Genomic DNA, 13,233 nt, shown 5'->3' with positions numbered 1-13,233 from the left:
GCTGGTCATTGCCCCCTTGTCTGACATATCTCTGGGGCATGATTCACCGCCCCTGCACTTCCAGAGCCTCTCACCATGTGGGGTGTGGGGACGTGCCAGCACATGTTTCCCACCACCAGCTGCCAGTCACCAGGCCCAGCAGGAACAACCATCATCATCACCATCATCATAATCACCATCATCATTACCACCATCATAATCACCATCATCATCGCCAATATCATCATCAACAATGATCAAATGGTCCAATGTTAATGGGATGATACAATATCATGGTTACTTGGAAATCACTATGTACTCTGTGTATGTGTGTGCGTACTTGATTTCTTGTGTGTGTGAGATGTGCCTGTGTGTGTGTGCGTGTCTGTCACAGTGAGAGGATGAGGCAGGTAAGAGGAGATGTCTGGCCAGGGTATGTTCTCCTGTTCCCCTGCTGGTGGTTGCCCTTCTGCTGGCTCAGCGCTGAATGTCAAGGTAAGGAAGGAGCACACACACACATGCTACAAAACCTAACGTGTTACTGAAGCATAAGTAGAGCGAACATACACACACACACACACACATTCTCTTTCCCTCTGAAGCCATAGAAAGAAAAGTGGCACACACGTCAGAGCACCTGTGTGTGTCTTTTTCCATCACTGAAGCATCAGACTCAGTTCTATTTATGAATGAATGGCCTTTCAATATGCTTCAATACCAGCAGCTAGATGACATGAACACAAATAGCTTATGACGTCATCAAAGGGAACTAATGCATCAGAGCTGTGTTTCCATGGTGGCTAAATAGGAGTACAGTCACAGGGTGAACCCCATGCGTGCGAACATAGAGGAAGCACAGATTAGTAAAGGCCCAGTGCACTCAAAAACGTGACTGTCCAACACTATGCAGACACCCCTTAAAATTAGTGGATTGGGCTATTTCAGCCACACCCTTTGCTGACAGGTGTATAAAATCGAGCATATAGCCATGCAATCTCCATAGACAAACACCGGCAGTAGAATGGCCTTACTAAAGTGCTCACTGACTTTCAACGTGACACCGTCATAGGATGCCACCTTTCCAACAAGTCAGTTAGTGAAATTTCTGCCCTGCTAGACCGGCTGTGGTCAACTGTAAGTGCTGTTATTGTGAAGTGGAAACGTGTAGGAGTAACAACGGCTCAGTCGTGAAGTGGTAGGCCACACAAGCTCACAGAATGGGACCGCCGAGTGCTGAAGCGCATAGAGCGTAAAAATCGTCTGTCCTCGGTTGCAAGACTCACTAATGAGTTCCAAACCTCCTCTGGGAGCAACTTTAGCACACAAACTGTTCGTTGGGAGCTTCATGAAATGGGTTTCCATGGCTGAACAGCCACACACAAGCCTAAGATCACCATGCGCAATGAGTAATGAAGTAATGAATCACGCTTCACCATCTGGCAGTCCGATGTACAAATCTGTGTTTGGCAGATGCCAGGAGAACGCTACCTGCCCAAATGCATAGTGCCAAATGTCAAGTTTGGTGGAGGAGGAATAATGGTCTGTGGCTGTTTTCATGGTTCAGGCTCCTTAAGATTTCCCTTCACTGGAACTAATGCTACAGTATACAACGACATTCTAGACGATTCTGTGCTTCTGTAACCAATGTGAAATGGCTAGCTAGTTAGCGGGGTGCGCACTAATAGCGTTTCAATCGGTGATGTCACTCGCTCTGACACCTTGAAGTAGTTGTTCCCCTTGCTCTGCAAGGGCCGCGGCTTTTGTGGAGCGATGGGTAACGATACTTCGTGGGAGGCAGTTGTTGATGTGTGCAGAGGGTCGAAAGCTATACTGTTACACTTCCACCTTTGTTACAACAGTTTGGGGAAGGACCTTTCCAGTTTCAGCATGACACATGCCCTAGTGCACAAAGCAAGGTCCACACAGAAATGGTTTGTCAAGATTGGTGTGGAAGAACTTGACTGACCTGCACTGGCCAGCCCTGACGTCAACCCCATCAAACACCTTTGGGATGAATTGGAAAGCCGACTGCGAGCCATGCCTAATCACCCAACATCAGTGCCGACCTCACTAATGCTCTTGTGGCTAAATGGAAGCAAGTCCCCGCAGCAATGTTCCAATATCTAGTGAAAAGCCTTCCCAGAAGAGTGGAGGCTGTTATAGCAGCAAAGAGGGGACCAACTCCATATTAATGCCCAGGATTTTGGAATGAGATGTTCGACGAGCAGTCCACATACTTTTGGCCATGTCGTGTATGTTTTATATATATTTCCATACTATGAGGTTGAAATAATTCTGTGAAATTGTGAAAATGATGATAATGCCCTTTTAGTGTGAGAGCTGTTGGAAAATACCGCCTGCAATTACAGCCTGATTTGGTGGGATGGAATTTTGGCCTGTCTGGTTAATTAGTAAATTAGAAAGAGTTCCAAACCTCTCTGCCAATAACAGCTAGTTTTCCGTTTTCCCCTCTCCACTCAGACCACTCCCAGACAGTCATAGCCAAATGCTTGCTTGAGAAACTGGTCTTTGCTAAGAAGCTGTTAATTATTTATTTTTTCATTTGAATTGAAAACAATCACAGTAAGGTACTTAATTGTTACCCAGAAATAATTTGATGTTGAGACAAAAACGGCTGCATTGCTGTTTATCTCTACACCTGTTGAAGATGTAACTGGGTGATTATGGTGCTGTAAGTCAGTCTTTGTGTCAGAGTGACTCACTCATAAAGCCTGCGTCACCCCACCCCCGCCGTTCTCTGATGCTCTCTCTCACTGTGTGTGTGTGTGTGTGTGTGTGTGTGTGTGTGTGTGTGTGTGTGTGCGTGCTGTAAATATATTAACATACAGTATGTGTTATACATAAGACACAGGGTTAAGTCAAACTAGTTTTTCCTATTCAGACAGCAATGATGTTTTCCATAGAACTGAACTCAAGTGCTCTATCACATTATAATCTCATCTTTGAAGACAATATATGAGGTAATTTCATTCACTAAGACTTCAGTCTTGAAGGACAATGAATATTGTCCATTCATTCATTCAATTATTCATTCAACTGCTGCTCCTATGACCTACTAATTTCAGTAAAACCTGCTCATTTAAGTGTGTGTATACCTGACGCAGCCACACGAGGGCGAAAAATCATCCTGTTACTAGCCTGGCCATGGTCCAGGTACATAAGGCGCTGTTGCACAATCCTGATTACCACATGATTGGTGGAATGCAAACCTGAGATCAGCTTGTTGTCTTATAGGGTCTAGTGTTCCACCTACTGTACATCTGACCTTTAATGACCACATTATAGATTCATAATGCACTATAAAGCCATTAAAAATACAGGTAACTGCCAAAATAAAGGAAACACCAACATAAAGTGTCTTAATAGTGTGTTGGGCCACCACGGTCCAGAACAGCATCAATGCACCTTGGCATTGATTCTACAAGTGTCTGGAGCTCTATTGAAAAGATCCAACACCATTCTTCCACAAGAAATTTGGTGTTTTGTTAATGGTAGTGGAAAACGCTATCTCAGGCACCACTCCAGAATCTCCCATAAGTGTTCAATTGGGTTGAGATCTGGTGACTGTGATGGCCATAGCATATGGTTTACATTGTTTTCATCCTCATCAAATCATTCAGTGTCCACTTGTGCCCTGTGGTTGGGGACATTGTCATCCTATGCGAATATATCCATGGTATACCCGCATAGGTATACATGACCCTATGCATGATGGGATGTTAACTGCTTCATTAACTCAGGACCCTATTTTTATATACTTTGTATCCTTCATTTTCTCAAGTGTTTCCATTATTTTGGCAGTTACCTGAAGGCTGTTTTGGTTCTTATTCGTATATTAGAGTAGCCTATTAGAGTTCCCTGAAAAGAGTTTGAATTTCCAGAAAAGAAACTCACACACCCTGATGTTCTCTTTACTTGAGTAGAAATGCTGCTCCACTATTTACTGGATTTGGCTGGAACACACACCACCACAGGAGCTTTGGATTTAAAACATACACACGTCTGCTTGAATACACATGCGTGCGCTCACACACACACACACACTCACTCACTCACTCACACAGGCACGCATGGACGCACACACACACCACACATACACACCACTCAGCAGCACATATGGGATGCAGATGTGATGTATGAAGCTGGGGTCACAGAGTCCACAGTACCAGTGCTGGATAATTGCCTACCCTGACATAGGAGTCTTAAAGAGCACTGAGAAATGTCTATCTATTCATCCTGATATTGGTAAATCCAGGAAATTTCCTGTGGAATGGAAACCATGTTCTACTCTAAAATATCTAATACATTCTATTATATTCGCTTCTACCTCAGCAACACAGGATATTAAAAGGGAAGGAGTCGGACAGACCTTTATGAGATGGACGACGGTCTTCTTCTTTTCCCCTTGATCGTGACTGAATAGAAACTAGAAGCTTTAGCAACACTTAATAATAAACCAGTAATAAACCATTATTACGAGTTATAAGCATGTATTTCAGATAGCAATATATCAACAACAGCCTCAAAATGTCTGATACTGTCTCAGAATCATTACTGGGTGAGAGTAGCAAGCCATCATAAGGATGTCCACGTCCAAGTGCTTCACATTATGCCTCTATCGCAATGATTTGTAACTGTGGGCTTGAAGTAGTGTTTTTTTTTTTATCCCGTTCTGGATGATTCCAGCAGATGATAGATTGTCATCAGGAGAAACGTTGAGAAGAGCTGATTGAGGGATGGATGAATGGGGGAATGGGAGAAGGAGATGAGTGGAGGAGGGATTCTTAATCTCATTCTTTCTTTCCTAATCATCGAGGAGTAACATTCATGTGTGTTCATAACTCTCACACCTTCTATAGGCTACCTTAGCAGAAACGCATACATACAGACACACACACACAGCTATTTACAGTATTTACTGTACACAGACAGACATATAGGAAGATGTCTTCAGATATGGATGGGACCGTGCTCCTGTTGTGGAAGGCATTAAGAAAACCATCCTGTATGGAGGGACAGCTGAGATGCCCCGGTTCATTACTGGGACCAAGGTAGGCCTCAATCTCTCCATCTCTACCTATTCCTCTGCGTCAACCTCTTTATCGCTATCCAAATTCATCCATTTCCATCTCTCTCTCTATTTAATTTATAATCCTCAGTCTTTCTCTCGTTCTATTTCTCTCAATATGAATCCCTCGATCTATCTATCGACTTTTCTATCCTCTTTTTCAAATAGTGGAGGTTTTCTCCAGGCCACAGACAGTTACTCGTCCAGTGCTTTGTCTCCAATTCCAAACGAATCTGATTACTGTGAAGAAGATGGTTGCAATAGATTCTAGAACATTGTGTAGATTCAGAAAATAAAAAAGAATGTTTGTTTCACTCAAATCAGGACAAATAAAATGGTCTTACTTATGGAGTCATATGACACTATTCATTCCATTAGTAATGACATGGTACAAGATATTATTATGTTGCATCCTGCCTGTCAACAGGGACCACATACCCACAACAGTATGGTCAGTGCATAAAGGGGTGACCTTTGGTGAAACTGGAGAATCTGGAGGAAAATGACTCTGATCCGACTTTTCTCTAAACCACCCCTCCCTCTCTTCTTTTCTCTCCTCCACCTCTTTCATACTGTACATCCTCCTCCATTATCCCTATCCTCCTTTTACCCCCCCACCACCACCTCCTTCCCTCCTCCACAGGTAGCCTTCCATTTCTGTACCCTGCTGTGTGATGATTGTAAGGTGATAGACGACAGTAAGGGGCTGGGCGTGCCCATGATTGGAAACATGTTCAAGCTGGAGATCTGGGAGACCCTGCTCACCTCCATGAAGATCGGAGAGGTGGCCGAGTTCTGGTGCGATGTCACTGTGAGTAGGACTCATTCTCCCACAATGCAGTGCCACGGTAGCGTGTTTCCAGATTCTAAACACCTCTCCGGAAGTCAACTGACTATCTCAATGAAAAAAAGGTTTGTCCTAAGTGAACAACTATTTTACCTAGGGAGACGTTTCACAAAAGTTGAAAGGTATCAATCACATCAGAATATGAATATGATCAGAATAAGTCTCTCTCATGACGGTCGGCCGACATCTTACAAGGACCTAAAAGAGACACCACCCATTATTACAGTATTGTCAAAAACACAAAAGCATACCGTGTAAACACTTAAATATCTCCATAACTCTCTCTGTAGCATGAGACACAATACAAACACACTGGAATATCATACACCTAATACAGGTGCTTTGTGGTCCCGTGTGTGTTCATCGCCAGTGTTGTGTCATAATAATGATCATCAGAAACAACATTAGGGACAGGTAAAAACAAACAGATTAGCTCTTGTGTCGTGTCAATGCTAATCTCAACCCACTATTGAAGAGGATCCAGGCATTTCTGGCAGGTCCCCTTTTTTGCTATTTGTCCCTTCTCAGACAATTCAGCACATCTCTAGTAAGCTATGAAAAGCACACATTTGTCGAAAATGTAGACCCTACCTTCAGTTGTCTGTTTTATCTGTGCTCTTCAACGTATAATGTCTGCAATTATAGGCTTTCCAGGGGTTTGGTTATACATTTATATTTGATAACACTTTATAGTCCATCTGTAGATGCTCTACAGACTATCTACAGTAACATTTCAATGAACTATCTACTAACCCTAACTCTAGCTTGAATCCTAACCTTAACCCTAAACTTAACCCTTACTTAACCTAACCCTACCTCTAACCCTAACCCTTACCCTAACCCTTATTCTAAACCTAACCCTAACCCTTACCCTAACGCTTATCCTAAACCTAACTCTAACCTTAGCAAGCAGCTGCTCATCAACAGATATTTTGTTGATAGCATGACCATCTGAAGAGTATCTATAGATGGACTATCTGGACTATCCAAATAAAGTGCGAACTTACACTGAGTGCACAAAACATTAAGAACACCTTCCTAGTATTGAGTTGCACCCCCCCGTTGAGCCTGAACAACCCAGCTGTGTTGCAGTTTGTGACACAAACCGGTGCACCTGGCACCTACTACCATACCCCTTTCAAAGGCACTTATATTTCGTCTTGCCCATTCACCCACTGAATGGCACACATACACAATTCATGTCTCAATGGTCTCAATGCTTAGAAATCCTTCTTTAACATGTCTCCTCTTTTATTTAACTAGGAAAGTCAGTTAAGAGCAAATTCTTATTTACAACGACGGCCTACACCGGCCAAACCTGGACGACGCTGGGCCAATTGTGTGGCGCCCTATGGGACTCACAATCACAGCCGGTTGTGATACAGCTTGGATCTGAACCAGAGTGTCTGTAGTGATGCCTCGAGCACTGAGATGCAGTACCTTAGACTGCTGAGCCACTCGGGAGCCCCTATACTGATCTACACTGATCTACACTACATCTACACTGATTGAAGAGGATTTAACAAGTTTATCAATAAGGGATCACCTGGATTCACCTGGTCAGTCTATGTCATGGAAGAGCAGGTGTTCATAATGTTTTGTACACTCAGTGTTCATTTGTTCTATCAACAAAACCTGCTAGTGAGGGTAACCTAAGGTTTCTACTGTATCTACAATACCTGCTAGTGAGGGTAACCTAAGGTTTCTACTGTATCTACAAAACCTGCTAGTGAGGGTAACCTAAGGTTTCTATCAACAAAACCTGCTAGTGAGGGTAACCTAAGGTTGCTACTGTATCTACAACACCTGCTAGAGAGGGTAACCTAAGGTTGCTATCTACAACACCTGCTAGTGAGGGTAACCTAAGGTTGCTACTGTATCTACAACACCTGCTAGAGAGGGTAACCTAAGGTTGCTACTGTATCTACAACACCTGCTAGAGAGGGTAACCTAAGGTTGCTATCTACAACACCTGCTAGTGAGGGTAACCTAAGGTTGCTACTGTATCTACAACACCTGCTAGAGAGGGTAACCTAAGGTTGCTATCTACAACCCCTGCCCCTGAGGGTAACCTAAGGTTGCTACTGTATCTACAACACCTGCCCGTGAGGGTAACCTAAGGTTGCTACTGTATCTACAACACCTGCTAGAGAGGGTAACCTAAGGTTGCTATCTACAACCCCTGCCCCTGAGGGTAACCTAAGGTTTCTACTGTATCTACAACACCTGCTAGTGAGGGTAACCTAAGGTTGCTACTATATCTACAACACCTGCTAGTGAGGGTAACCTAAGGTTGCTACTGTATCTACAACACCTGCTAGTGAGGGTAACCTAAGGTTGCTATCTACAACACCTGCTAGAAAGGGTAACCTAAGGTTGCTATCTACAACACCTGCTAGTGAGGGTAACCTAAGGTTGCTATCTACAACACCTGCCCGTGAGGGTAACCTAAGGTTGCTACTGTATCTACAACACCTGCCCCTAAGGTTGCTATCTACAACACCTGTGAGGGTAACCTAAGGTTGCTACTGTATCTACAACACCTGCTAGTGAGGGTAACCTAAGGTTGCTACTGTATCTACAACACCTGCCCGTGAGGGTAACCTAAGGTTGCTACTGTATCTACAACACCTGCTAGTGAGGGTAACCTAAGGTTGCTACTGTATCTACAACACCTGCTAGAGAGGGTAACCTAAGGTTGCTATCTACAAACCCTGCCCCTGAGGGTAACCTAAGGTTGCTACTGTATCTACAACACCTGCTAGTGAGGGTAACCTAAGGTTGCTACTGTATCTACAACACCTGCTAGTGAGGGTAACCTAAGGTTGCTACTGTATCTACAACACCTGCTAGAGAGGGTAACCTAAGGTTGCTACTGTATCTACAACACCTGCTAGTGAGGGTAACCTAAGGTTGCTACTGTATCTACAACACCTGCTAGTGATGGTAACCTAAGGTTGCTACTGTATCTACAACACCTGCTAGTGATGGTAACCTAAGGTTGCTACTGTATCTACAACACCTGCTAGAGAGGGTAACCTAAGGTTGCTACTGTATCTACAACACCTGCTAGAGAGGGTAACCTAAGGTTGCTATCTACAACACCTGCTAGTGAGGGTAACCTAAGGTTGCTACTGTATCTACAACACCTGCTAGTGAGGGTAACCTAAGGTTGCTACTGTATCTACAACACCTGCCCGTGAGGGTAACCTAAGGTTGCTACTGTATCTACAACACCTGCCCGTGAGGGTAACCTAAGGTTGCTACTGTATTTACAACACCTGCTAGAGAGGGTAACCTAAGGTTGCTATCTACAACCCCTGCCCCTGAGGGTAACCTAAGGTTTCTACTGTATCTACAACACCTGCTAGTGAGGGTAACCTAAGGTTGCTACTGTATCTACAACACCTGCTAGTGAGGGTAACCTAAGGCTGCTACTGTATCTACAACACCTGCTAGTGAGGGTAACCTAAGGTTGTTTGTTCTATTTTCATCTTTGACCTCTTTTCCTTCCAGTTATTTGTGTCTACTAGAGTCTGGCTGTGTGTGTATAAGTGCATATATGTGTGCAAACTTCCGTATGCATGTGTGTGTTTATACGTGCATGCATTTGTATGTGTATGTTGATGGAGGAGACAAACAGAAGGAGAGCTTAGAGAGTGTGATTAATATGCAGCAGCTTCAACTTTCCCTAATCGCCTGTGATTACTGCTTACTCACCATGAACACAACCTGGGACGGGCTTTAAACCAGCTGGGGCATAGCCATTCATTCCTTATCTAGTAGCTACAACCTGGGAGCTTTACAGTAGGCTACATTCTGCGACCCTACTTGTGTTGAGGGTAAAATGAAGTGTTTACTCATCCCAACCAGCGGAGGGCGATATTGTTACATAGGAGAATTAGTTCAGTTGAGGACGAGAATTGGCAGAGTTTCACAATAACTTGTGTATTCACAAATACACCAGGGTCCTTTCTGGTTTAATTGATATACCAAGTATGACAGACAATGAGCAGTGTCGTACTCCACCCATTCCAATCCATTCAAAACAGTAGAAAAGGGGAAACCCCACTTAAACAAAATCTTATATCATATAGCTTTGGTCAGTTGTGACCCATCTTTTCTTTTTTGCCTGTTTGCATGTTATTTTGGCATCAATACGTGTCACATATCAGTTTGCAAACAATGGAGAAAAAAGTAGTTAATAAAGCCACATACAAACATGTCTCTTTTTTGCTTTCTTGAGTAAGGCAGCTCCAAATGTGTTTCAACCTAGCTCAGTGCTTTCTGTGGTGGTGGGGCAGCCAGCGGAAAAAACAGAGCGTGGGGGTTGGTAATGTTCTCTAGTTGCGCCGTCATAGGCTGTGTTCTGTCACTCATGGAGACACTACGTCACCACAAAATCTACAGGAACAGCTCTAAAATTCAAGCCCCATGGGTGCTGCCATAGAGTTACATTAGAAATGCCCATCCAAGAAGGCTCAAGGTCATTGGCCTTAGATAAAATGACGTCAAATCCCGTTATATCTACCGTAGCTTTCATTGGACTGATAATGTCAACATCATACTTTCAAAATCTTAGCTAGGAAGCTAGACAAGCAGTAACCACCATGAATCACGTCGACAATCTAATGGCAAATCCTTTTCGAGAAATTATATATAAAACGTATTGGTACTCATCGGCCATTGGACATAAACATTACACAACAAGTTGGAAATAGCAAACTTCTTCAAGTTTGGAAGAAATCAGTGGCTAACTGCAAACGATGCAAAACAATCACTAGCCTGCTATTCAGTGGAGTGGGTGTGTGGTCCAAGTTTGGGTTTAAGGGTCTCTTTTCCAAGCTTAAAAGGATAAACATTCAACAAGATGGGTCAGAAAAGGTTGAATACATTGGCCATGCTGTCAATCCAGCATGACTTCTGCCGCGTTGAAAACAACTGGAAACTTGGAACTGGGAAATCTTAGACTTCAGTGCGTTCAAGACAACTGGGAACTCTGAAAAAAATGAGGTTGAATCATGACGTCAGTTGGAGTTCTAGAAAGAGACAGAGTTCCTGACTTGGAGTTCCGAGTTGGATGACCATTCGTAATGTATTTTCCCAGTCGGAGCAAATTTTTTTCAGAGTTCCCACAAATCCCACAAGCACCATAAATCCAGAGAATGCCAGACTTTGATGACGAAGTTTCATGACAAAATGTGCCCATAAGAAGGACTTCCGCGCCACCTTCATGTTCAAGTGAGCACATGACAACAAGGTGAGTTGAAAAATGTATTGTATGCTGCTGCATAAATGATGTAATATGCCAGGGAGATATGTATACTGTAGCTAAGAAAGTAATACTTTGTGCATGTTGTGTAGTAAGCTGTTAGTAGCCCATGTGCCTCACCCTAATAATTTGTTCCCCCTTCATAACTTAGCTTACCGTTTTGACTTGGTGGTGCACATGTAGCCTATAGCCTGTTTAAGAGAAATGTAATCATTGAATATTGTAAGAGCTTTCATTGTCTGCTTATATGCCCCCTTTATTTATCAACGGTTCTGACTTGGTGTACAGGGAGAATACTGTAAGAACGGCCCATGTTCTGAATTATGTCGCTGTACATTTCAAAAGTGCTGAACAAATAGTTATATTGACTGACAAGGCTCCGCTGATAGCCGGGTGTGGCAGTGGTAAGGATTTACTCCATGGTGCTGAAAAGAAAGCTCTGCTGTTGGGACAGCTTTGTGTAGGCCGTAACAGTTTGTGGGCCCCGTTAGTCAGCATTATAGTGCAATTCGTTTATTGTTTAGTGTTATGTAGTGGCTTTGCTGGCATGTATGTAAAAAATGTTTGGGAGTTTGCCCCACCAGGATTTACATGGTAAAATCGCCACTGGCTCTGATTAACTTAGCTTGCCCCGTCTTTCTGACTCTCTCTCCCCAGCACACTGGCCTCTACCCCCTGGTGGCCACACACACACGCATTGCGGAGGGCAAGGACCCTGTGGACTGGCACATCCATTCGTGTGGCATGGTCAACATGTTTGCCAACCACACCCTGGGCTATGATGACCTGGACCAGCTACAGAAGGAGCCTCAGCCTCTCTACTTTGTACTGGAACTGGTCAGGGTTAGAGGGAAACACTGGAATGGAGACATACACAGAGACACAGATATTGTACACACGTACAGACACATAAATACACAAATATTGGGTGTGTTTGGTTTTACTATCCTTGTGGGGACCAGAAGTCAAGGAAAATTATATTTTAAGCTTAAGGTTTAGGGTTATGGTTACAATTAGGGTTAGGGTTAGAATTAGAGTTAGGGGTTAGGTTTAGGGTTAGGGGTTAAGGTTAGGGTTATGGAAAATATGAATAAATTGTTTGGTCCCCACAGGGATAGTAAAACAAATGTGCGTGTGTGTGTGTATGTGTGTGTGCGTGCCTGACTGCCTGTCTGTGTATCCCAGGTGCACCGGCCCAGTGAGTATGACAGGGAGTCGTGGGCTCTGAATGATGAGGAGAGGCTGAAGGCTGTGCCCTTGCTCCACGGCAAGGGGAACATGAAGGTGTGGATCGAGGGCCTGTTCTGACATGGCCCAGGAGATATGCACATATGGAGGGGGAGGGTCAATGTTAAAGTGGACAGCAGAGATGGGGCTTGTGGAGGAAGAGGGAAGGGACGGGCAGTAACAAATCCTACGTCATTGTTACTTATTTATCTAAGTTTGTTTGGTGATCAATCCATTTGGGTAGAACATATATCCATTATGTCTGACTTGAATGGTTCAAACGCAACAAGTACTGTATCTAGTCATAAAGGGCAAATATATATATATATATTTTTCCCCCACCTATTTGGGGTGGCCCACCTGGTTATATTTAACCAGGTGGGCTAGTTGAGAACAAGTTCTCATTTACAACTGCGACCTGGCCAAGATAAAGCAAAGCAGTGCGACACAAACAACAATACCGAGTTACACATGGAATAAACAAACATACAGTCAATAATACAATAGAAAAAGTCTATGTACAGTGTGTGCAAATCAGGTAAGATAAGGGAGGTAAGGCAATAAATAGGCCAATTTAGCAATTCAACACTGAAGTAATAGATGTGCAGAAGATGCAGGTGCAAGCAGAGATACTGGGGTGCAAAGGAGCAAAATAAATAAATAAATAAATAACAGTATGGGGATGAGGTAGTTGGATGGGCTATTTACAGATGGGCTATGTACAGGTGCAGTGATCTGTGAGCTGCTCTGACAGCTGGTGCTTAAAGCTAATGAGGGAGATATGAGTCTCCAGCTTCAGTGATTTTTTTGCAATTCATT

General features: G+C 43.5%; 1 protein-coding gene across 1 annotated transcript; it reads left to right on the top strand.

Moving 5' to 3' along the window:
• Window positions 1-399: 399 nt before the first annotated feature.
• LOC112239980 (aryl-hydrocarbon-interacting protein-like 1) lies at window positions 400-12,495 on the top strand. The gene is made up of 5 exons (XM_024408363.1): window positions 400-474; window positions 4,941-5,051; window positions 5,712-5,879; window positions 11,845-12,030; window positions 12,373-12,495. The coding sequence occupies exons 1-5, from the start codon at window positions 400-402 to the stop codon at window positions 12,493-12,495; spliced, it is 663 nt and encodes a 220-aa protein (XP_024264131.1).
• The last annotated feature ends 738 nt before the right edge of the window (window positions 12,496-13,233 follow it).

The sequence above is a fragment of the Oncorhynchus tshawytscha genome, linkage group LG13 (genome assembly GCF_018296145.1).
Source record: "Oncorhynchus tshawytscha isolate Ot180627B linkage group LG13, Otsh_v2.0, whole genome shotgun sequence".
Lineage (NCBI taxonomy): Eukaryota > Metazoa > Chordata > Actinopteri > Salmoniformes > Salmonidae > Oncorhynchus > Oncorhynchus tshawytscha.
This window is presented reverse-complemented; position numbering and strand designations above follow the sequence as displayed.